Source organism: Lytechinus variegatus, chromosome 5 (assembly GCF_018143015.1).
Source record: "Lytechinus variegatus isolate NC3 chromosome 5, Lvar_3.0, whole genome shotgun sequence".
In the NCBI taxonomy this organism is placed as follows: Eukaryota; Metazoa; Echinodermata; class Echinoidea; order Temnopleuroida; family Toxopneustidae; genus Lytechinus; species Lytechinus variegatus.
Genome location: NC_054744.1, coordinates 3,881,840 through 3,909,326, shown reverse-complemented (window position 1 = coordinate 3,909,326; position 27,487 = coordinate 3,881,840). Strand labels below are relative to the sequence as shown.

The window sequence follows — 27,487 nt, the reverse complement described above, 5'->3', positions numbered from 1 at the left end:
AAGGAAATATATCTTACATCCATCGACATCCAATGGCTTTGGCTCCGTTGAGAGACTGCACGACAGCAAATGAAGCACGTCTATGATCGGACCGCCATATACAAATTTAGCATTCTGGATCGTACCCTGTGTTAAGAAACGTGGTAGATTAAGACAAATGCACCCAACAGTGTACCCTCTTGGACTAGTTGTCAACATTAATAACATAATCAAATTTCTGTTGTTGCATGCTGTTGCATTTTCAAAATATTTCTCCCTTCTCTCTTTCGAGGTAAACCTGAGTAAAATCATATTGCTTTCCGTAATTTCGATAAATTTATTTGCAATCACATTTTAATTACAAATATTTGACATTTAATGCCTATCTAATTGTTATGTTAACAGATTTGTCTGTACTGTATGAACATTATTATTAATTCATTTCTATTATGTTCGTGTAAACAAATTACTGATCTTTACAAGTAAATGGTAAATGGGTACGTGTCAGGAACTTATTCCTTGAAACGCCACCGCGCTGTAAATGGTTACAGGGTTAAAGACAGGGTAATAGTGTCCAAGTCATTTGGAAGCACATAGGGACATTGTGTTTTAATGTAATATGCAAGAACTGCGTTGTTATTATTATTATAATTATTACTATCAGTTGTAAAATGACAATGATCATTCAAGATCATTTTTGCAAGTGCATTTCTTTTAAACACTATTACAAGGAGCCACTCACAAGTATTCTTTCAAAAACAAACCATTGCCAGGTGCTATTTAATAGGGCGTAGATTACTCTTAAAATAGTTAAATTGAGACGATAGATGTGCATATGGTCGTCATATAAAAAAACATAACATTCTTTTATAATAGATTTATATCATATTCATTCAAATAGTATTCACACTATGCTTATGAAAGTATGTCCTTTTTTATCAATGTAATTATTATGTTACGTAGTGAAAAATTAAGCAAACAAACGTCAATTTGTCCTACCTTCAACGGGTTTGCAGTCATGCCGTAACCGGCCTGGCCCAGTCTCATCTCCGAACCGTCGATCACCGTCCGGGAAAAGACCCGTGACAGCCTGTCATCGATGTCCATCTGCTTAGCGAGCCTGCAGTCGACATAGAGTGTGAGGGTCGTACCGGATCGCTCGGAGTGGAACTGGAGGAGGATGGTATGCCAGTCGCCGTCGACGATCGGGAGGTTGGCGAACTCCGCCTGGCGCTGCTGGTCTCCTATTCGGTATTTGAGTACCACTGTAATGATGGAAAGAAAAGGGGACCTTTACCGGGATCATAGCAGTAATAATACAATTTCGCTGTGGTGATTGGTTAGGTAGTATATAACTTTGATTAACCATTAAAAGGCAAACATTTTTCTTTGAGCTTATCAGGATTTATTCCACATGTATCAACATAATTATGCAACACTCCAAAAATTACTAGATGGTCAGATAGCATTTGGAAACTGGATGAGAACTTTTAGTCAATCTCACAGAATTGAATTGAAATGCATTGTGTCTTAACCGAAATGTCATCACAAACAAGAGCATCCTCGAATCTTTGAGTAATGTTTTAAACAGATCAATTTATTTTCACTGACATTGATAAACAAACATTTCGTCTATATTCGTAATTTTTGACAAGTTCATAGGATAACCATAAAATGTCAAGATAATGAATATTCCGTTACAGTTATAGAATAATTGATATTCTTTTTAACATACATTTTCCTCCATTGGTTCCGTTGTAGGAGAGCTCGAACCTGAGTGGGGATCTGAAGCTGTCGGGTGAGTAGTAATTACTGGAGTACACCCCGAAGAAGACGCCATGTTGCCGAGGAGCTAGTCGTGATCGTATCACGAAGTACACGTCCTCGTTCTTCCGCATCTCCTTGGCGAATTTCTTGTAGAATTCCTCGTTGGCTATGACGGGGTAGCGGATGCCCATACCGTTGAAGAAGAACGCATCGCCGTAGATGTTGGAGTTCTCCTGAGGGGCCGGCGAGATGCCGGGGATGCGAGAATTGTAGATACTGAAGCCGTCGAAAAGATCTGCTTCTGTAAAAAAAAGTTTAGAATAACATTATTAAGTTTAATTCGATTCAATGCAAGTTATGGATCTTTTTATCTCTTACATGTACTGCATGTACACTTTTTACCTACACAGAAGCCATACAGGGTTATTTGATGTTTGTTGTAAATTTGCTGACATTCGATAAGTACGGTACAGTGTAATTGCTTGAATAATGCTCCAATTGTGATTGAAAGATATTCCTAGATGGGAGGTGGATCACTTAATATTAGGAACTTCAATAGAATGGCATCTTCTGGGTATACAACACAGTATATTTTATCAACTTTTTAGCTCACACATAAAACACAATATACAAACTGTTTCGACGCATTGATATTGACAAAATTTCACATTATCTAAATATGTAGCAGAGTGAAGTATTGGATGAAAGATATAAACGGTCAAATGGAACATGTAAGTGGAGCTCATGAAATAATAGTTAGGCATATGTTTCAGATTTATACTGTACTATACAGGATACATCAGTGTACTGTCTTAAAGGGGAAGTGAACAGTGTGCGGTCTCTCATTGACTGTGTGTTATTAATACATAGTCTTAAGATATACGTTTTCAGATATCGACTAATACTACAGAGATTAAATTGATCTAGAATTTTATTTGTATAGAGAAACAACTAAAATATTTTGAGAGGAAAGTGATTGTTTTGCTACTTGGTAACATAATCAGTGCGGTATAAATGTATTGAGTAGTTAATTAGCATGTTATGATTCAAGTGGGTCTAATTTTATACTAGACTACACTAGCATTATGGGTCAGGAAACTGACCAGGTATGAGTAGTTGAGGACTCGAGATGGCGCTATTGGTTCGTATCTGCTTTAAAATGAGATTCGGTTGATCCTATCAACCCTTAATATGGAAAGCACCCAGTCTTTGATAATTAAGAAATGTGAGAATTTTTTGCCTTTGTAGACGAAATGTGCTGATCGGAAACAAATAATGCATGCATGTATGGGTGTTCATCATATTTTGGGGAAAGGATTTTGTAAATTCAAATAATTGCGTCACTGACTTTCCCAAGTTTTAATTAATTACTCATGCGCAACTGACTTGTGATTGATCGCTCAATTTTCGTATGTCGGGATCCTGGTGATGAAAGAGAGGGTCGTGGGTTCGAATCCCAGCCATGGCGTAGTTTCCTTCAGCTAGGAATTCATCCACAGTGTGCTGCACTCGACCCAGGTTAGGTAAATGGATACCGACAGGAAGTAATTCCTCAAAAAGCTGGGTGCACCTGAATAGGTAGCCTAGCTTAGCCGGGGTTATAATAGCATGGCCCGCTGGGAGAACAGTTTTAGGAACTTAAGTGGTTACCCTTGATAGATATTCCGTTATTATTATTATTACTATTATCATCTTCATCATCATCATTATAAGGAAATCAAATTCCATAATATTATTTCTAGTATTTTTTTCAAACCGGTATTATTCGAAATTGCAGATTTTTTTCGTTGTTCAAATACATGTATTTTAATTGTAGTTGCAACCATCTTGATGCATTCATTGTATATTGCAAGAACTAGATTGATAATAATAGACCTAGACAAAGCATCTGCAAAACATGGATCCTAATATTTGTGTTCTTCATGCCATATATTTATCTCAAACATCTTAAACACTGTATTACGTTAGACCAAATCATACATCTGATTTATATCATATATTCTCCAGTCAGAAACAAAAAAAAACAGTAAGTTAGAAATTTAAGTTTCAATAAGTATGTGAAAATAGAAATTAGACCAACATGTGTAAATATCACATAGCTCACTCGTCAAGTCTACTTGACAATGCAATACAAGATGTGTTACTCAAGACTCTAGACCGAATTATTTTTCTCTTTTTATTTTAAAGAAATATGTTTCAAAATCCTAAGACATCATATTTAAGAAAATTTAGTCTAACAACTTTGACAGACCAGCTATTTATTTTTCAGTATCACCTGTCGTTTTAGTTGACCCATATTTAATGTCGGTTGCACTCTTTTATCTAGGTTTGCATTATAGCTGACCCCATTAACAGATATATCCTAAGTTTGTTTGGCGTGGCAGAAATATCGGTTACTCAAAAATCGAAGGCTAAGCTTAAAGAACAAGTCCACCCCAATAAAAAAAAACTTGGTTTGAATAAAAGAATAAAAATCCAACAAACACAACACTGAAAATTTCATCAAAATCGGTTGTAAACTGAGAAAGTAATGACATTTTTAAGTCTTGATTAATTTCAAAAAACAGTTCTTGTATATCCTGGTTGGTATGCAAATGAGCAAACAGTCGACGTCATCCACTCATCTTTTGTATTTCATTATATGAAATATGAAAAATTCTAATTTTCTCCTCATCGTCATGTGAAACAAATTGTATTTCTCCCTGAACATGTGCAATTACCATTATTTTAACAGTTGGTGGTTAAATAAAGTTGGTTCCAATTGTCAAGCTGTAAAAACTGAAATATTGTATAATTCACACAATAAAAAAACTAAAGAAATAGAGAGTGAGTGACATGAACGACTCTCTCATTTGCACATCAATGAGTTGAGCATATATTACTGTTTTGTGAAAAATAAGCAAAACTAAATTAAATGTCACAACTTTCTTATTTGACATCCGATTTTGATGAAATTTTCAGTGTTATGTTAGTTTGATTTGTCTATATCCATTCAAATTAACAATTTTCTGGTGTGGACTTGACCTTTAAAGCAGCAACGAACCAGCAGTTTTTTATAGCGTCACCTCAAGTTCTGAACTACTCACGTCTAGCCAGCATAATATAACATTCTAAGCTGTGTAGTCTTGTAATTTAGGCCCACTTCAATGATAACATACTAACTCACCACTTAATACATTCAAACCACATTAATTATGTTACCTAGAAGGAAAAGAGATACTTTCCTCTCAAAAACATTTTAGTTCCTTGGTAGAAATAAAATTGTTGGCTAATTCATTCATTGTATTATTGATGGTTATCTCAAAATGTATATTTTCAAGAATAGTTGTTTATAACAAACAGTCAATAAGAGACCGTGCAAAGTCTTGATCAGTTCGCAATCCCTTTAACTTCCAGGATTGATAGAACCAGAATGGTAGGCAAGTTATCTTTTTTTATTTCACCACGAGTAGATGAATGTGCAAGAAAGCAATAAAACAAGGCCCCGACCAATTAATTGTGTAAATAATAATAATAATAACAATATAGGATATTTATATTGCGCACATATCCACCTTGTTAGGTGTTCAAGGCGCTCCTATATTACCCGACTGAGCTAGGCGTTCATAGCGCACACAGCTTCTTAAGGAATTACTTCCTACCGGTACCCATTTACCTCACCTGGGTTGAGTGCAGCACATTGTGGATCAGTTTCTTGCTGAAGTAAATTACGCCATGGCTGGGATTCGATCCCACGACCCTCTGTTTCAAAGTCCGAAGACTAATCCACTGGGCCACAACGCTCCACTCGATAATCAATATCTATGTCAATGTCGATCTACCTAAATCTGCTATCGCCTAATGGTAAATGTTTATGCTCACCGAAATAATTGTGATTCTCCCAAGAACAGGTTGCAATTTAATTCTTGTTTATCAAGAATTCTGGAATGCCATTCCAACATTCTTTCGTGATTTGATTTAAAAGAAGAAAAAATATCATTCCTCTGAGTACGTGAAATCATGATGTTTTGTCAAATGCCGAGCACTGTTATTATTGAATTATTGGATTAGTTTTATGCGGTTTGGGGGATATTATTTGAAAACACATTGATGTGAGTCGCTGGGGGCTTGTATATTTGTTGATGCTCGAGCATTGTTTTAAGAAATATGATGCGATAAATCTTCCTCCTTGGTTGAATGTGTGCCAAAATCAAGATGGCACGGCGTCATGTTCCACTTGAAAGTAAGCAAAAAGCAATAATTACATTTTTTTTTTGTCTAAGCAAAATACATGATTTCAGTATCGAATTTTGCTTTTTATCAATTTCATTCGATTACATCCCCTCCCAGCATATATAATCAACATTATCTCCCTATTCTATACTATATCAATGAGACAGATTGTTGTTTTTAATTATAAAAATTCGTCATAAAGATTTGAATTAATATCTTTATCTTCCAATGATTTCGTTCAAAAACACAGTGAAATTTACAAATAAATGTAAACAAATCTCGAACAAATCTCGGGTTTATATTCAACAGCTTGCAGCAACAATAAATATCAAAGGAACAAAATTGTCAGAGTATATTCTTTCTCTCCCTGTGTCGTATGTTGTACAGTTGGAAACTCCTATCATCACCATTCTTGCTGATCTTAATTCAAGTCATATAATAATGTTATCATCAAATCAGTTATGTAGTTTCAAGTAGAATGGTATTCCACCCTTTCAATTTCCAATATTAAGGGTGAACTATCAAGTCGTTTTCATCTCTTGTATTATTTAGGGCGTGTCTTTGATGCATGTCCTAAAAAGCCACGCCAATGTCTTAAGAAAGGCACGCCCTGTCCTCATCTCCTCAACCACTTCGATAAACAGTAGCAAGAATCAACTATTAAGCATTTCTCCTCTAGTATTATTTAGGGCGTGTCTTTGATGTATGTCTTTAAAAGACACGCCCTGTCTCATCTCAACAACTTTAATAAAAAAAAGTAGTAAGGATCAATTATCAAGTCTTTTTCCCTCTAGCATTATTTAGGGCGTGTCTTTGCTAAGACACGCCCTGTCCTATTCTCCTCAACCTCTCATAATGAAAAGACATTTCAAGGTTACCCATAGCTTTTGTTATGGGAAAGTACATCCATGAATTTTTCCTCTCTCTCCACAATTTATCCTATCAAATATACCCATGTAGACATGACCACATTTTTATAAATCCTGGTCAGTTTTTATACCAGGCGAATAATTGGCGCGCAATCCTATTTTTTGAATTAAGAATTCAACAACAACAAATACTGTTAAAACTGTCATTTTTAGCCAATCAAAGTCAAGAAAGTTGTCGGATCTGCCAGCTTGTCGGATGGAAAATGTTGGTGATACCTTCCCAGCATGCCCAAGTCCATCGCTGAATTTTTAATATGATTATAAAGATTTATTTCGGGAATTTTTGAAGCATCTTCTAGTTATGTAAAAGTTGATATTTGTTTTGGCTCAGTCGGTAGTGCGTCCGTCTCACAACCGGGAGGTCGGGAAATCAAGCCCCGGTCGCGTCAGACCAAAGACGTTAAAAGATGGGAGTTGCTGCTTCCCATTTTGGCGTTTAAGTCAATTGGATAATGTTGTGTCTTTTATTCTCACTCATTTCATATTGCCTTCAGATTTATACAAGTGATTACAAAATTCATTTTGAATCAACCATTTCTTTGAGGATAGGCTTATTTTTCTTGGTAGGGCAGGGGCCTCTGGGTGTGTCTCATAAACCAGTTGACAAATGCTCCTGCATCCTCTTACATTTAAAACAACCTGTGTCAGTGTGATGATCAAAGAAACAACCTTTTCTTCTTTATGTTCTTTTATCGTGTTTCAAGCGTTTATTCCCTTTTCCAAGCTTTCTTCACGAAGTTTTCTGTTGTTACGTGTATCACCTTGTAACCTCTCAAAGGTAAAGGTCTAGATATAATGTAATAAAAATTTGATAATATTCCATTACAATCTAGCCAATTCCCGTTGATGGCTAGCTGTGACTGTCTAGACTACTTACAAGCCTCTTTCTCTTCGCATTAAAACTATTGTCTGTATGACGGGTAATCGTCATTAACGAATTTCAATTACTGTTGCTTCAATTTTCAGAGGAAATATCACGTTGAATTTTTAATGAAATGTTGTAATAACATGAATATGAAGATAAAAAATATCTAATCGATGTTACATATGATTTCAATGTAGAAAAGAGATGAAATTAACAGCTGTAGGCTTCAACTGTAAGGATGATTTTCTTTCAATTAACTCTAAGCGTGAACTTGCGTGTCTACTACAAAAAAAATACAGGCACTGTAAAAACACAACGTCTCTCTGTTTTCACTCTATTAATTCTTGCTGTAATTTTACTTATTACTCATTCAAATTGTGCTTTGTATTTACATTGTACGACTTGTATCATATTGATGGTCGAATAAAGAACAACAATAAAATTTGAATAATGAAAGTCTTTGCTTTACAGCACGTGATGCGAAATAAATCACTCGATTTGATGTAAACAGAATTAATTTATTTACAGAAACTGGTAAAACGCAACATTATGAGAATCTCCGTTTACATTGGGCTGTATAAAATGTGCTACTAAAAATAAGAGACCACAAAATGATTTCATTTAACCGGCTTCAGGCGACCAAGAGGTAGTCTCCTGAGCAAAAACCCTTTTTCTGGTTAAGTTGTCTGAATACTAAGCCTACAGTGACTTGTGCTGAAGCATATAAAACAAGTTTTGTATGTGCTAGTCTTGTGAGAAGACCCACGTGTTGATCAAAGTTTCAATCAGGGTCTGTGTCTGCAGACTAACCGAGACGCGGCATGGCGCCCTCGCGGTGCCACCAGTGGTGTACTGTTACCAGGTAAGAAGACAGGGAACCAGACAAGGACAATTAAGAAGAAAATTTGGTTCCACCCAGGATCCACCCAGGTCATGCAGGGTTCACGGGTTCCCGCCTCGCAAGGGTTAAGACATTTTAGGTCCCTTATCGAGTCTCTTTTGTTCTTAAAGGTATAATTATTTACCTGTAAACCGCAAAAAAGTCTTCAATATTTACGTGTACATTGTGGCATTGGTTCGTGAATTTGGGGCTTCGGTCATGCTGAGGAAAAGCAATTTTGGCACCAAAGTGGTGTCTTGCAATGGTCGAAACTGTACTAGCAGTGGTTCCTATAACCAGTGTCTATAAACCTTAGTTGATATCCCTACCAGGATAATTTGTGCTCATACGACCCGTTTTGTATTGAAAACAGTAAACCATCATTCAATGCATGTTAGTCTCACCGTCTTTTCACATGGTAAAAAAAATCGTAAATTGAATGATGATTCCAGTGAAAAAATATTTAGCACGTGTGAAACCAAACTAGAACATGGTTAGAACCACAAACACTCATCATGACCACAGTCACGATTACAATAGCAATCATCATTACAATGATGATTTAAGATTCACGTGTGAAAAGGCCTAGACTACTGTTATTCATGTATCCAAGTTCTAATGCAACAAGGATTTGAGGTCGCGAAAAACCCTGCCCAAATGGAGAGATTTGTAATTGTTAAGAATTTGCAAGAATTCTTTTTGTGACGCAGAGATCCCACACAGTTATATAAGTTTAGTTGCTAAAACTTTACTTTATGATATTTCCCCCGAATGCCTATCTGAATGTTGACTTTGAAATTGTTATGACTTTGCCAAAGCAATGTCCCATTTGCGATTACTTTAGATATTCATGTTTTTCACTATACAGTTCCATTGTTCTAAGTTATACGCAATATAGCGTGTTTTACGAGCGTGATCCGACAAATACGGTATAAACCAAAATATGTTCTTTAGTCCTTGCTGTAAAGAACAGTGTCCCACTGTGTGACCACAGTGTGTTCACACAGTGGACTTTGTGAAAATATTATTCGCAATGTAAAAATAGTCCAATTCAACAGTGTGAAGACATTTACAGTCAGACTCTGGAGACAAATCGACAATGTGTGTGACTGTTCACAGCGTGTTCACCTGGTCGACTATGTGATTCACCATTGATAGGCTAAAATAGGCTACAGAGGGTCGTGGGTTCGAATCCCAGCCATGGCGTATTTTCCTTCAGCAAGAAACTGATCCACAATGTGCTGCACTCAACCCAGGTGAGGTAAATGGGTACCGGAAGGTAATTTCTTAAGAAGCTGTGTGCGCTCTGAACGCCTAGCTTAGCCGAGTAATATAGGAGCGTCTTGAGCACCTAACAAGTGTGTGTGTATTTGAGTTTTGTCAGACGTGTATCAATCAGATATGATTATTTACGTCTGGGACCGACCTTTAACGTCACCATCCGAAAGACGTGACCAGGGCTCGAACGTCGAACCTCTGCATCAATTTGTAACTTCCCCACAGCTTGGATTACAGGCGCACGCCACAACGCCCACCTAACAAGGTGGATATGTGCGCAATATAGATACCCTATATTATTAGTATTATTATTAAAATGTAACAGTGTGAACGTGATTACACATTGTGTTCCACAGTGTGGCTGAACACACCAAGACACACACTGTGTCCGTTCCAGTAGGTTATTGTAATTCTTTTTGAATCATTACCAAGTCCTGTTACTATCCACACCACGAGTATTTTACACAACCTGGGGAGCGTTCATGAAAGGACTTGTCGGACGTTTTATCCGACAAGCCCCATTTTATCCGACAGTTACTTAAGCAACAGTGCCTCTCAGCCAATCAGAATCAAGGAAAGATGTCAGATCTGACAACTTGTCAGACAAAAATGTTGATGAAACGCTCCCCTGATACTACGAAAGGCCTTCAGTTAATTAAACATGAGAAAGTAAGTTTGATGTTAATGTTTATTGTAGGAGGTACGTTTGCTCAGTCGTTAGAGGGGGGGTCGGATTCCGGTGACCTGGGCTTGTTTCCCACTTGGTGCGCAAGTGCCATTTGGCATGGCGTTCATCCTCATAACCAGGTCCCTCGGAGAGGACCTCTGGTTGCTTGCTTACAAGCATTCATGCTTTCTTAGCAATCAGGTAAAACAAAATCACTACCGTTTACCATATTTGACCATCTCCAGTTATTGATTTTTAATATAGAGTGGCGAAGGATTGAAAGTGGCGCATGCCATCTTAACTTTCTATCAGATCCGCCCATTTAAAAAACTTGTTTGCTCCTGCGGGGTTAATGCACAGTCTCCGAAAGCGGCGCAGCATCTACAACTGACGTCCGCAGTGGTATCTTTCGGGGGTACCAGGTTGCGGTTTCTTGCATCATGTCATGGCCATACGAATTAAATGAAAGAAAGAAAACAGAGTCTCCCCTTGGGTGGGAATCAGTGTTTTCTTCAAGAAAACTAGGACAGGCTATTAGCCGACACTGGAATATTATCTTCCCCTATTCGAGCCTCACTTTGATATGAGATGTAGGATCTTGTTTAGCATAATGTGAATAGAAAGTGCAGAACAGGTAAATGTGTTTTCACCGTTGGTCTTGTGCTTTAGGCGGTGAAGTTCATCATTGTGATAAAAATTAGGCTTTATGAACAAAGCCCTTAATTTTTGTGATTCATTTTTTTACTATAACCATGATAACCATGCGAATTATCTTTTGATTCTTATATGAATTATTTATATAATGTAATGCATACTGATGTTTTATTCCTTAATATTTACGAATTCCGGTTTCGATTCATGTAATGCAATGATGTTAGGCATTTCCCAAGACTGTCTCATCGGTCCATTACTATTCTTTTTTGCATGTAGTGTTTATGTGTGAAGTCAAAATGAGTTTTACGGTGAAATGCATGTTATTTTATGCTTCTTAGTTTGTTCTGTAGCGACGATTATATTCATCGCGATGCTCTCTCCCGCATTTAACTAAATAAAACAGGTTTTGAGTCTACAACACTGAGAGTTTCGGCTATTAAAGATACCATCAGACTCGAGGAAAATGTCTTTATCGATATTGCTTTGCATCGAATAGCCACAAGCGCTGCATGATCGCATCAGCTGAGCGCACATTATTGTCGTTCACCCTGTTTCGAGCCTTGTTTATCCCTCGCCAAGATTCAACAAGTAATTTTCGATGTCACGTCCAATTCCACCGCCCGCAGCGCCTTAGGCGCGACCAACATACAAGCCCATGCGGAATGGAATACGAGTCGGAGGAGAGATACATGACCTTACGCATAACTCTGAAAAAGGTGGTGTCTTCATGAGAAACAAAAGAAAACGGCAAAGATGGAATTCCAATGATGATAGACGAGGATAATGTACTACATCAAAGGATTCACACGAAAATGAAAAAAATGCTTTGATTGATGACCAGAAATGACCTGAAACGTCGACATCGAAATACATAAATTCAAAATGTCGTTTTTTAAATTGTGAACGATCGTGATTTCAAGATTAGTTAACACTTCAACCAATTCATCTAAAGCGGATGGCTTTCTGCACTAGCATTTGCCTCAGTGAGAAAAGAGACAGAGATGATTTACCCCACTAAGAATTTCCGAGAGCAAAGCGCCATAAGTTCGTTCTCAGATGGACGTCGATTAGACAATTAAACTCGCAGATAGCAACGAGAGTTTTGGCAAAGTCTGCTGAGGCGCCATAGAGTGGCTCATCTGTAGTTGACCATCACCAAGAGGTCATTCAAGTTCGATGGCCACCCTTCACAGATTAGAGTTTATCCTTGACCATTTGGTTGAACTCATTTAAATGATCACTAGCTTGGTCAAGTGTTCTTTTATTTTATGGCGGGATGCGTCAATCTTCCTCCATTAAAAGTAGGAAAATGTGTGAGCATCTGAGGTAATAAAGAATGCCAATGAGGAGGGTAAATGATCCCTGATGATTCTCCAACAATTTATTTCATAATTCTATGATTATGCTTCTGTTACCTGGATTTAAGTTAACTAAGAGCCCGATTAATTGTGTTTACCTTACGAGAAATGATAGTGTATGGTTAGTTAATTTCCGGAAGTACCCCTCCACGTCATTTGAAAGTCGGTATAAACGCCAAATGCATGATGGGAATAATTAGATTTTAAATTGCATTATTTCGATTTATCACGTTTGTTTCGGAAGACTTTGTTCAATTTGTCCATAACATGTACCATCTCCATTGATGAGAAAATGCATTTATTCCGAACGCCTACAATAGGCTAGCACCGTTTGTCATACACTGCTATTTGATTAAAAAAAAATCGAAATATTACACCTTTAGAAGGGTGATGACCCCTGGAACGACTGCTTTATTTTTTAAAGTCATAAAAGGCAGCCATTTCCACTCATTATGCTGTCTTTATCTTGTCTTATTTCTTTCTTATTATCGAGATTAAAACTTTTGACAAATTGTGAATAGTGCTAGTGACTTTATAATGTTGTAAAATCGAAATATCAGCACAATAATTCATGACTAAAAACTATTAAAAGTACCCCGAATACTCCAGGTTGCAGAAAATACATGTACTATATGCATCATGTACATCGTCAGATAGTGTCTTCTTGGGCAATGTATTGGGTGAGTGATCATTTTCCATGGATTATTGAAACATTCTACATCTCCCCAGCGATAGAACTGATTCCGAACTGGAGTTCAAACACCCCACCTATTAAGATATCATCTGATCTAGCATCAAAACCAATTAAGATCAACGTCTGTGTTAAGTGTCGTGTATGCAATCTGATTCTCTGCGTTCATTTGAATACACGATTTGATTGACAATATTATTACCATCTTTGAAAGAAGTTTGTTTGCCAAACGGTTATTTGCGATTTAGAAGGACACATGCCAAAGAATAATAATTTGCTCATAACCTACTTGAGTTTTAACAATGTTAAGCAACTATACGCGCCCTATACTGTAGATAACATCTGGTCGACATAAGTGAAAGTTTCGGATCATGATGATTAATTGTAAGTCCAGCGGTTTGAGTTTCAGCTGATAAGAACATGCGACTGCCAACACCGTCTTTGCTCCAGAGTAGCGTGCTTTCACGTTAGACAGGGAGTACATTTTACAGGTCTAACAAATTAATAAGGTTTCAGAAACTTTTAAAGGGTGGAGTTTGGGTGGGGCTACAGCAAAGAGGGGTGATTAACATACCGACTCCCATCGAGACTGGTATCTGTGATGACGTCACGGACAGCATCAGAAGGATGATGGAACACGTGCCGAACTGCATCTGGAGAGGGTTAGAAGAACCAGACAGGAGATAGGTCAGGTTAGGTTCGTTCTCTGCTGACGATGGAAATCTTTTAATCTATTAATGATAATCTCAGTGTAGACTAATGGATGGCATATTAATCATAGATACAGTGTATAAACTGGTGTGCTAAGACTGACACCCATTGGTGTCTCTAAAGATCCACAACCTGAACAACAGAAAGTGTAAGGGTGATAACCAAAGGTGTTGGAAAACACGTATGGCTTTTGTTCAAACACCAAAAGTTAACACCGACGTAAAAATGACTGATGCGGTGCTCTCTGCATGTACATCAATTAACATTCAATTTTTGTTGTGTAAATGGGGGGTACACTTTGCTTCCTTCTTGGTGGTCAAAGTAGCCTTCTCATTCTGCATAGATTTGGCATGTTAGGTAAGATATGGATATGTGTCAGTCGAAAGTTAAATGGATAATTGGCAGTTGTCTTCTTCATTTTGAGGACATAATGGGGCTTAAATGGTAAATTTCTAGAAAGGTATACCCCATTCCAAAGACAGGTTACTGTACGATGAATACGACAAAATATTACAATAACTTTCACTTTGAAACATTACATGATTTTACTGAAAATGATACTAATGGGGCGTTACAAGAAACCTGTGATCAATTGCAAGTCTATTTTCGGTACCCAACTCGATCACAAATTTAAAATTAATTTGCAATTGATTGCTAATCTGCTTCTTGAAACAGTGTCATCTGATCACAGTTAAAAATGATCTTTCAATTGTAAAATTGCAAGACAATATTTGTAATTGATTGCAAATATATTCTGGCAACAACCCCTAAGTCAATATGGTGTTTCATTGACTATAAATCGGCATAAACCTTCACAAAACGTTTTCAGTATGCAGGGTAAGCCTATATTTGACTGAAGATCAAGATGTTAATGGTTAAAAGTTTTCCTCTTGATTCTACAGTCTGAGAAATCTAATTTGTTCGATGTGTGCTTCGCGTGCCTCTTGTTAGTCAAAACCACCCCAGTCCAAAAGCCTTAGGGGTTCTCGAATGCCTACAAAGGCTACTCGGTCAAGATTAACGAAAGCCTACACTCGGCACAATACGTTTGTATTTTTGGAATCCTTTCTGGATCATACTCGTTTATGCAAGTCATATTGCGGCGTCGATAAAGCAATAGAATTAGCCCAATGCAATTGACCCACCGTCAGTTGTACCAACTGACGTCAGTGTCCAATTTAGGAAACATTAACTTAAATTGCATGGAGAATAAGTGGATAAGCTCTATCATAAATTCAGTACTGAATTCTAAGAAAGCTAAGTAATATTAAAACTTTGGTAAAGAACTTATTTTTAAAATTCCAAATGTTTAAAGTAAATATACCAGTAGACAGTCTAAGCTTGTGCAGAAGACAAATATATTTTTTTATAGGTTGCAGAATAATTGATATGGCTACAACTTCATGTATCGGAGAGCTTTGTTATATTTGTCAAAGGCTAAAACATATATTGCCAGTTGATCATTTCTACTTCGGAAGACGGTTCGAACTTTGAAATTTAATAATCAGTTGTTGATGCTCCGATTAATACCTATTTATTGTTGTCACTGGTCAGAATTTAAGCGACTTTTAAGAAAAAAACTTCCTCTTTGTTCCTTTCCAGAACTGGTAAATAAACAGATTTTCATATATGTACATACTTCTATATCAGAGTTGACAAAAATCATAGTTTGAACAAAAAATAAATGTTGTCAGAACAAGACCTACTGATTTGACTTACCGTGTTGTTCAAAACTTGCCCTACTTTTCGAAAAGTCCAAACCGTATGAAATCCTTTTAGTTGGCACAATGCACGATAATTTCACGATTCTCTTCAAATTTTCACGAAGATTCCTCCTCAAAATTAAGAAAATTTGATCATATCACATCAAACAATAAGAAGTCCGAGCTAAAACAGTCATGTAATGCTTCTCCGACCTTCGTCAATGTGAGAGTGCCTAACTCTGACGATGCTTGCCGAGGAGGATGGGCTTTTGAAAGCGCTCGCATCCAAGTTGTCTGCAGAAGTTGAGGGAGCGCGTACGGAAGGGTTGCCAGAGAACACGTTACGGGAAAGATGCCTTTGATGATGTAGCCTGTGGAGTTGGAAGATGAATGAAGGAGAGGTCCCATTGAGGACGTCCTGCTTTCTTGAGCGTCAGCTGAATACCGCCTGGTTGGCTGTGCCAATCGGTCTAAATATATCCGGTACAGGCGCAGGTTGGGCTAGGGTCATGGCTTGTTACTCGCGGTATGGGTTCGCAAGAGAGGGGAGAGAGAGGTGAGAGGAATCGTGCGCTTTGAATGGCTGGATAACTTTTGTTGAGATGATATCCTGAACAATAGATTGAATTGAAATTAAAAGAAGGAGACAGAAACATGTCTGATGATTATGATACATTTTATCGTCTTGCATTCCCGTGGTGGAAGTTGTAAAAGACAAGACGGAGAATAACTGAAGATGGAGCAGATTTTGCATCCCATTCCGTCTTCCATTCCATTCCATTTTATGTTCTACCATAATTTTCCTCCTCCTACTTCTTTTTCTTATTTCTCCTCCTCACCTTCTTTTTCTTCTGCTTCTTCTTTTTCTTTATTCTTTTTTCTTCTTCTTTTTTTTTCTTCTTCTTCTTTTTCTTCTTATACTTTTGTTCTTCTTCTTTATTTTCTTCTTTTATTCTTCTTCCTATTCTTCTTTTTCTTCTTCATCATCTGCTTCTTCTTCTTCTCCATCTTCAGCGTCTGTCCCTTCTCCTTCCCTCCTCCGTCTTTTTCTTCTTCGCTTTTTGTTGTCCTCTCAATCATCCTCAGTTATCATCCTTGTTTCCATGTAAATCTATTCATAATCATCACCCACAAGTACCCTTTCGTTTCCTGCGAAGCATTTGTAGCAAAATCACTATTAAAATTAATTGTTAAACAAATATAAACGAATGACTATTTGACTCATACACGATACCACAAAGATCAACAACATTTTATTCACGGTAAGATATTGATGGTGAAATCATCAACAGATACATTAAGTGATTGGTTAACATTGGTTTGACTTTTAAAAAATCTGAGCTAGAAGGTCACACTTGTCACCTGTGTCTGTGATAAGTTACAAAAAAGAAGCCCAGAAAAAATAGCGTTCGAAAATAATTATTTAGTGCTTCAAAAATTGAAATATAAAGTGACCAGAAACACCATCTTAATTTCATCCCATACACTTATGTGTAGTATTTAGGCGTCTATAAGACACCTATTTACAAAATCGGGGTTTGCCTTGTAGTTTAAGCTTTTCATTCTCAATAATGGTTGTTTTCAGTGTTTATTAGTTCTAATACATGCACTTGTACACATGTTTCATCTTGGTTTGAGAATTTTTAAATCGGCTGCTCACAAAGTTAAACAATACCTTTAACTTGCTGAGGAACCTTAATCTGAATTTTTCAAAGGGCCAATTAGACCTTTGGGAAGTGTCACAATCAAAACTTAAAGGTCAAGTCCATCCCAGGAAAATACTGACTTGAATAAATTTAGAAAAATTAAACTAGCATAGTGCTGAAAATTTCATCAAAATCGGAAAGTTATGACATTTTGAAGTTTCGCTTATTTTTCAGAAAACAGTGATATGCACAACTAGGTGAGTCAGTCGATGATGTCCATTATTTCTTTGTTTTTGTTTTTTTTAATTATACAATATTTCATTTTTTATAGATTTGACAATAAGGACTAACTTGACTGAACCATAGTATTAAACAATTCTTATTCCAAATGTTCAGGAATTAATCGTTGTATCACTTGATAATGAGGAGAAAATCTGAATATTTCACATTTCATATAATATAATACGACAGAAATATTGAGTGGATGACGTCATAGTCTACTCATTTGCATACCAGCCCGGATGTGCTTATAACTGTTTTGTGAATATAAGCGAAACTTAAAAGTGACATAACTTTCTTATTTCACATCCTATTTTCATGAAATTTTCAGTGTTATGCTTGTTGGATTTGTTTTTTCTTTTTATTCAAATCAACGTTTTGTTGGGATGGACTTGTCCTTTAAAGCTAACCATTGGGCCATTTCATGATACACGTGTAATGCTATATCCGTCTCAAGATATTGACAGTGACGTTACCATAATAATTGCGCTAAATGCTTGATCGATATCTTATCCAGCTGAGCTGTTTTAATCTGAACCGTCAAAGGGCCAATTAGGCCTTCGGGGACCATCCAAATTACACACCTCACATTGCAGCCGAGAAGGAGAATTGATAACAAGCCCATGTTTCCACGGCATACCAGGCCCGGCGGGACTCCATCCCTACACCCGCCCAAAGGCACGTAGCTTTACAAAAGACTGACTGGATCTATAAAATGTCCAGAGGTATGGAATATGAAATGGGTCATGTGACACGCCCAGAAACATGATCTTCTGAAGACATTTTACACTGCAAAAATGCCGGTGTTAACTTAACACCAGCCCAGTAGCTATATTGGAAAACACAAGAGAGGTGCTGAAGCAGCATTATTTCGGTCCAATTTCGGCTTTAGGCTAACACCAGATGGGCATTTAAATAACACTACTCAGTGTTAAACCAACATCGGTCTAATTGTTAACCTGTGTTGTTTCAACACTTCCCTGATTTATAGACTCCTCAAAAAAAAGTTTGGAAATCTAACTTTGATCGATAACCCCTCCGCGATTTTAGTAGATGTCAATGCGTAATTAATATTAATGAATAGATCATTTAATTTTCTTTAAAATGACACCCTACAAGATATGACTTTGGTTCACAAAGAGGTGCAGTGCGTTGAAATGTGGAGCAAGGTCAAAATTCAAGTTGCAAAATGACACAATATTGAAAGTCATTGTTCCTTTTCCGTGGTGATGAGTGAGTTTCTCAGCGGTTTCTTTTGACTTTGATCGATAATTTCACATTGGTTTCAGTAATATCAATGAACATACACTGTTAGAAAATTTATCCTTAAAATAAAAGAAGTTCCTGCAGCAGAGTCTCGAGATCATCTGTAATCTTATTGAATTGCGTAATCTTACAGGAATTTGGTATTTGGTGTATGGAATCTTACAAATTTCCTTGAATAAAACACCCTTTTCCCCTTTTTTTAACAGACCTGTTATGTTAAATTGCAGAAAAATTCCTGTTTTATGAATTTACAGAATGATTCTGTTATTGCTTTCTGCAAAATCTTCTGTTTATTTTCTGTAAAATCACGGTTTTCTAACAGTGTATCATTTAATTTTCTTTAACATGATACACTACATAATGTGATTATGGTTTAAATGGAGGTGCAGTGCCTTGAAATGAGGGGCAAGGTAAAAATTTAAAAGTTGCAAATTTACACGATATTGAATGTCACTGTTCTTTTTTCCGTGGTGATGAGTGAGTTTCTCAGCGGTTTCTTTTAATAATTTTCATGCACCTTAGCATTAACATGGAATCAAACACACCTCTGGAAACACAAGGAAACACATATATGTGTTTGTAATAACAAACAAACATGCATGGGTATTTCAAACCACGAGTCAAACCATGTTATCTCACAGAACCATCACTACAGAAGCAGGGGCTTGATTTGAATGGATTTTCATCTGTATTGACACACAAAAGAATCATGTTCTGTATTGACCCTTCATGACTATTTCTGCTCGTTTTGCAGCTTTTCAGTTCAGACCTCATCCAGCACTTTCGAATCCTGCCCTTTTCGTGATGGCATGATCTTAACAAGTATGGTATCATTTTAAAGAAAATTAAATGATCTTTTGAATGATGTCAAATATGCATTGTGTAACATGGGGATTTAGGAGAAATTAATGGCCAAAGTCAGATTTCCATACTTGTTTTGCTCGTTTCGCAGCTTTTCAATTCAGACCTCATCCAACACTTTTAAATCCTACTATTTTTGTGATGGCATGATCATAACAAGCATGGTATCATTTTAAAGAGAATTAAATGATCTTTTGAATGATGTCAAATATGCATTGTGTAACATGGGGATTTAGGAGAAATTAATGGCCAAACTCAGATTTCCAAACTTTTTTGAGGGGTTTATATATATACTGTATATATCGGGCTGGTGTTAAATAAACACTGGCGTTTTTCAAGGTAGATGTATAGTGTTTTGCGATGGCGGATGGTTACCTGCCGTATGCATGTATGTTAATCGTTTTAGAATGAATATAGATACATCCTTGAAAATTCATATGCGACCACAATATGGAAATAAACCCGTGTAACTAATTAGCTTGAGTGAAAACAGAAACGTTGAAGAATACGATCAATGAAAGTTTTTAGAAGAATTTGACAGTCTAAAATAAATTACACAAGCGAGGTACATTTGAAATCATTCTTATAAATACGCCCGAGGCTTGGTCGAGGGCATTTGGGTTTTTCAACGGTGAGAAGCGTGCGTTATTTTTCTTATCCCCGAAAAGAACATACATAGTCGTATGGATCTTTGCTAGTAGATAAACCATCCTCAACTAAAAAAAAAGATGGCTGGTAAATAGAATTCGCCAATAGTACAAATGATCAGCACTGTTCCTGTTAAAATAAAGCTTTAAACAAAGTATTGGACACGTGGTAGATATCAATTGATAATAATAACTGGATTATCAGCAAAATCTAAGAAATAGACGGCGTTCAGTCGATTTCTCCAGAAGTACAATGCCTTCAGAATGAATGGCAGGCTTTGTACCGATTGTGGTAACGATCTCAAAATGAGTTTAAACAGAATCCAATGAAATTACCACCAAAGTGCTTGTAAATGTAAATAAAAAAATGTCTGTCAAATAGCTCTGGAAAAAAAATGCGTAATTGCTGAGTAATAAGCAAAAAAAAGCATGGAATTCCATCTAATGTCGGGTATTTTTCGAAGCATTGTTAATACACTGTCCCACATATGCTCTTCTGAGTGATTGATGATTAGAATTATCGATTTTGAGCTAAGATATCATGACTTTACAAAGATACGTTTACATTAATGTACCAGATCTAGATGTATGGTAATAGTCTGATAATTAATCTTGAATCCTTGATTTAAAATACTTTCTCATGAAATAATTGTAAGCTGCAACTACTGTTTTTCAACCTTTAATCTTGATTAGATTCTAAATATCCCACCATGTATTATTTTCAATTGAACATTGAAAGAGCTTCAAAAAATTGATATTGTATATAGGCTTATGTGCTATTTCATACTTAATTAAAATCAACATGAAATTTGTATGCATCACAGGCATGGCACAGTTGTTGATATGACGTAAAATATTTACCGTAATTTCCGATATGGAAAGACGAAAAACATACTTTGTTTTCATCAAGTTATGTTTTTTTTTTCAATCCGCAGACAAGATATGAAAGAAAAAATGTGTATACATATGTCGCATCATCACGGTATATTTTTACGTCAGAGAAACTGACTCTCTAGCACCATGCTAGGTCTTTTAACCACAAACTAGAAACCCCACGTTGACAATGATAGCAAAAGCATCGCTCGAAATTTAAGATATTCATTCGAAAAAGCAGAAAGCAAAATGTGAAAAGATTTAAATTGCGGTCGTTTCGCCGTTTGTGATCCGCCGAGAAATAGAAGAAAACCATAGCTATCTATAGATTTGTATCAACACATTCGTACTAAAAAGAGAGAGTTTCGCTTTTCTTTGTCACAATCAATAACTTAACAAATGAATCATGATTATTTCCAGTGAAGTGAAATTGCCATAATTGGAAGCATATTTTGACAGACATATCTGTTCGGCAATAATATTTTAAATAATAAAACTGTAGACGAAGAATAATATTTGTTAGATATCATTACGCACTCATCACGTCATCTAATAAATCTATTATTTGAATGAAAGTGAAGGTGATTTTTTGCATTTTTTTTGTTTCAGTGTTATCATGTATTGTATTAGAGCGTCCCGTTCTTTCAAGCCACTTGAATTTTTCACTGCTTATATGAAAAACAAATTTGTGTATGTATAAAAAGTGCACACATAACTGGATCATCCCTTTTTTCATCTTGAATTAACATAGTACACAAATAAAGTATTATCACCAACATTCTCCTAAAATAATGAATAAATTTCAAAACTGGTGCATACACTTTCAAGAATTTCGCACTTGAGCTAAAGAGTAATTTTGCTTTAAAACATTCCTATTACATCTCATTTCTTGTAGGCAATCTCATAATATGATTAGGAACGGCGAAAATACATGTTCATACACTGCAAAAACTCCAGTGTTTATTTAACACCAGCCCGGAATCTATATATGTCCACCCCAGAGAAGTATTGAAACAACACCAGTTTGGAATCAAACCGATGCTGTTTTAATACTAATTGGTGTTGTATAAACACCTATCTGGTGTTAGACCAAAACGAAACTGGTGTTGTTTAACACTTCTCTGGTGTGGACATATATAGATTCCAGGATGGTGTTAAATGGTGTTTTTGCAGTGTATGAGCAAGAAGAATCCCCACCCCCCAAAAAAAAAAAAAAAATTACTGAAGTCGAAGTAGTACAAAAAGCTTTTATAGTAACGTGTAATAAAGTAACAAATAAAGAATGAAAAACGCCATATTGGTGTTAGGAAATGCCCTTATAACATATAGTGACTCCCGTCGATTACAGACATCGTACAGCATCATTTTGAAGAACGAAGGAAGGCCCCTCAAAATCAACTTGGTCGAACCGAGCCATGATATTCTGTCGGGTTTTCCGTCCGCAGTTAGCTGATTACTCCTCGCCAGGCTCGCAGAGTCACCTGGCTTTGAAAAACAGTTTGGAACATGAAGAAGATATAGAACGTCGCCATGGCCACACAATTGCTGACCGACTTTATCATGATCCCGTGCATTCGTGCCTACAGACAAGATGTCGAGGTTGAGGTTAAGGGTGGCTTAACATGTTGGGTGTCTCAAGAATCAAGAAGTAACTTGAAAATGTAACTCAGCTTGCATCCTATTGAAAATTTTGAGTACTTATTGCCTATAATCAAGTACTTCCGAATCTACACTTCTCTTATGACCCTGTACAGGGGCGGATTCATGCTTTTCCAGGGGGGGCACATTTTCCCTAGGAAAATTTCTCAAGCAAAAAAAAGGATTTTACTAAAAGAAAATGGTCATTTTGTCTCATGTAAAAGTTGACAAGCAAAAAAATAAGGTCCTCACTTGTGTTTGAACGACATATTCATATGTCATATTCATATCTCAAACGGGGGGCACACTTGTGTATGAACGACATATTGGCTCGTATTCTAATAGCAGGTTTAAAGTTGTGGTTAAAGTATGGATAGCCAATTGTTACATAAATCACTAACAGTAGAGATATAATACTTCAGCTCATTTGGCTATCAAATCATTCATAATTGTCTAGGAAGTATAAATAGATGATTGTCTTCACCATCTATGAATCAGGAAAGAGCACAGTTAACATAAGAAACATACAACTTTAAATACTTTTGGCTTTCCATACTTAAAACCACAACTTTAAACCTCTCTTTCAGTTTTAGTCAAACAGAAGAGTTTAAGTTAAACCTGCTATCAGAATACAGGCCATTAACATTAAAATAGTGCCAATGACTCTCAAAGGGGGGGGGTTCATGGGCCGGGTGTGGCCCCTCCCTTGGATCCCCTACTGATCCTATGTTATATATCGTCATCAAATTACATACTGCGAGTCTCGAAGTGTGGCGCCAACAAATAAAAGCGAAGATACACGCTACTCTTCCGCATCATAGACGCTAATTAATCCGACGTTATTCCACTGATAGTTGCATTCAACGCTCCAGCCCTTCTTCCTCGTTTAAATTCAGATTCAATTCAAAGTCAAATTTTATTTCCACAATTAAAAAAAAATCAGGTTTAATTCAAGCTCTGATCTAAAGCTGAATGAGAATTTTCGTTAATCTAATTTTTACCCAATCATTAAACAAAAAGATTATATAATTCAAATGGAATTATTTGACTGAGTAGAATGCGATATTGCAATGTATCATGAATCATATGATAGTAATATCTAGTGTAATAACATAATCTAATAAAAGTTAAAACAAAAAAAATCTTACACATTTTTTATTCACTTACGAGGCGCATATAGATCACGATTTTTACGTGCCATATAAGCAATATATTGCTTTCTTGTTATTCGAAATGTGATCATGCTTTCTTACAATGTCAAGAAATATATATATACTTTCCTTTTTCAAATTTTGGCGCTTCGTATTCCAGTCACAGGTGGGATCGTGCGCAACTTTACAAACGGGCTTGTGAAATAATCCCCGACGTATAATTTGCAAATGCAAAGAAATTAGATTTCCAAATGAATAGTTTCGTTGCCATTTTAGTCTCTGAGCTGAAAGGTAGATCGATTTCAGCGTATTGTATGTATTCAGTGCTTCGTTTCAATTGTTTTCGATTAAACTAGTTCAGCATGGTATTTTCCCTAAAATCTACAATTATTGATGTTTTCATTTCATTTGCAATGAGCTGTTGGTCTGCCCGTTGGCTGTTGGCTTATAAGCAATTCTAATTCTTTGGTCTATATTTAAACGATCTCCCACAAAGTATTGGTTTTACATTAACAGAGGAAACACTGAATTTCTGAATCCAGTAATGGCCATCAGGTGCTTAAATACTTATACTATACAATGATAATATTAATAACAATAATAATAGGCATTTGTATAGCGCCATGTATCTAGAAACATCTATTCCGAGGCGCATTGCTATTATATATATTACCCCGGCTTTAGCTTTAGCTGCCTTTCAGCGCTAGTGCATTCAAGGAATTAATTTTGCCTGGTGATGATGATGATTTATTTATTTATTTATTCAAACATATTTATACAGGATGACAAGATCAGTTAAAAACTGTTTTACATCATGGTCCTGACATTAAAAACATAAATACATGTAAATCAATAATATATTATAGATGAGATAAAAATCAGAGTAATATCTAAAAGATTGTGTTTAAAATGATACAATGCAATACAAGAGCATTACAATATGTTATACAAAGAAATATAGTAAATGTAATTAAATTTAAGAATTAAATAACCAAAAAAGTACACGATTCATGGACGAAATGTATGAATTAATGAATATAGAACTATATAAAAATCGGTAAAACTCAGGCTAATGAAACATATTCACAAGTTGAACATTGATATGTAATAGGAATAAAAAAAGTGGTATAATTTACATCAAAGTATGAGAATACATAATACATGTGTTCCATGTATTTATATGAAGCAAATGATGTTAATAATAATAATGATAATAATGATAATTATTGTTATTATAACAACAATGATAATAACAACAACAGCAAAAATAATAATAATGATAATAGCAGTAGTAATAATGATCATAATTTTTAAAAACAGTATACAAAAATAAATTCCAGCGCAGATATTTTTCCTTGGGGCGAAAATAAAAGTTTAACCGCCCGCCCCTCCCCATTTTGTTGTAAGATAGTTTAGAAAGTTATTTCACTGTTTTGGGACTGGTAACCTTTAAATATAAGTGGGCATTTTGAAGTTCTTCGCAAAGCAATCACAAACATTGCATCAAAATACTATTATGTTTGCTTCTTTGATAACGTAGATGGAAAAGTATGAAATGCCCGAACTGAAAGTCAGGCTTATGTAACATTATTTAACAATTTATGATACGGTAATCACATATAACATCACCTTGAACTTCTCTTATAATGATTTTTCGTCTAAAAGATGTCTAATTGTATGAAAATACTACAAAAATAAGGGAATTTTCAAAATCACTACGCAAACGCATTCTATAACGTAGAGAATCTTTTGTCAAAATCCCATCAATGACAAAATGGCCTTTGTCGAAAGTCGGTTAATCAAACCATCAGTGTCGTCCTGGACTCTAGACAAACGACATTTCTTTCGGTCCGAGTCTTCGGCCGATATGATGTCCCGGTCCACCAACTTAACCCCCCCAAAAAAAAAAAAAAAAAAAAAAATCTAAGCTGTCGATTGCGATTTGACTTGCATTTTCAAAGGAATGGGTGCGTTGAAAAAATCATCTTGGTAGTGATTGGGAAACTACACCACTCTTGCTTCATCGACAACGTTCGTAGCAGGCAGGAACTCTGCTCCTCCTTGGTATCCGATTTAGTAGTCAAGATTTGACCCTGTTAGATGGGGGAGGTCAAAAGACCTGTTGACTTGGAATGTTGACGAGAAACACTCGAGATGGCAAACAATATGTTTCTTCTGAATGAAAGGAAGGAACTCCAAAATATCATTATGCATCGCGATGATTCTGTTTTGTACCAAGTTTTGTAGACCACATGGCATCCATAATCCTTTCACGCAAAGCAAAGGTTTTACTTAAAGCATGGATTAAATTCCAGAGTGTCCCCGTCGATAGACGAATATGGAACGAAAGAGGATCTCCTGTTCTCAATATTATGTGTAATCTTGACAATCAACATGTCTTGATTGAAGAAACCTAGCATAGCAAAAAAAAAAACATAAAGACATTGACGACATAAAAAACGGAATGTATTTTGCCATCATTCCTTAGCATATTGTACCATGTTTTGTAGAGCATATGGTATTCATAATCGCTGCAAAGACAGATTTTACTTAATCAAGAGTTTTCCGTAAATATAGAGGTATAACAAACAAATCTCCTATAAAGAAGATGTTCGATTCTCAGCATTCTCTGTAGTCTCGGCCATTAGAGAAACCTCTAGCCTAAGGGTGTAAAGACTTAGACGCCATTTCTTGAGAAAGTACCAGAATTTTAGATGATATTATATATCTTGTTAGTAACCATGTTTCCAGACAATGCTTCACTCATACAACACTATTTAGTCAAGCAAAGCCAAAATCTGTTTAAATTATTTGTTCCCATTCACATTGTACATAGTACTGTTGGGGCCTGTAGCGGCCATTTTGACTTTCAAAATACAGTATTTATCACCTACCTCATTTGTGGTCTAGTGGCGCGTCGTGGTCTAGTGGTTCTGACTCTCGCTTTTCAAACAGAGGGTCATGGGTTCGAATCCTAGCCATGGCGTGTTTTCCTTCAGCAAGAAATTTATCCACACTGTGCTGCACTCGACCCAGGTAATTCCCTGAATGCACCAACCGCCTTTAGCAGCTGGAGCTACATCCGGGGTAATATATAGTGCGCCACTGAATAGGCAACTAGATAGATCGGCGCCTCATAAATGCTATATATTATTATTATTACCTGGCAGAAGAACTGATAATCTTGGTAGAAATTATGCTTTCAGATAATATTTTACCTATAGATCACAATTAGGTGCATTTATGGTGCTCACTCGTGCCAATTTTTTTTGTCATAGTTCGCATTGTACATACTACAATCAATGTCTATGGCGGCCATTTTGAAAGCCAAAATACAGTAATAAACACATACTTTAAACCTTAATGACATATTTTGTTAAAAATTGTGTTTTTTAGACAGTATCCCATTTATTCATCACAAATGAATGCGTT

General features: G+C 36.2%; 1 protein-coding gene across 2 annotated transcripts in view; it reads right to left on the bottom strand.

The window, feature by feature from the left end:
• LOC121415095 (cartilage oligomeric matrix protein-like) overlaps positions 1-16,127 on the bottom strand; it is a 38,669-nt gene extending 22,542 nt beyond the window's left edge. For both annotated transcript variants that reach the window (XM_041608189.1, XM_041608190.1), the window contains exons 1-5: positions 15,711-16,127; positions 13,855-13,933; positions 1,715-2,047; positions 979-1,244; positions 18-126 (exon numbers count right to left, since the gene is read on the bottom strand). In XM_041608189.1, coding sequence (XP_041464123.1) covers positions 18-126; positions 979-1,244; positions 1,715-2,047; positions 13,855-13,933 — 787 coding nt within the window. In that variant the 5' untranslated portion in view covers positions 15,711-16,127. The remainder of the gene's footprint in view (positions 1-17; positions 127-978; positions 1,245-1,714; positions 2,048-13,854; positions 13,934-15,710) is intronic.
• Between the last annotated feature and the right edge of the window lie 11,360 nt (positions 16,128-27,487).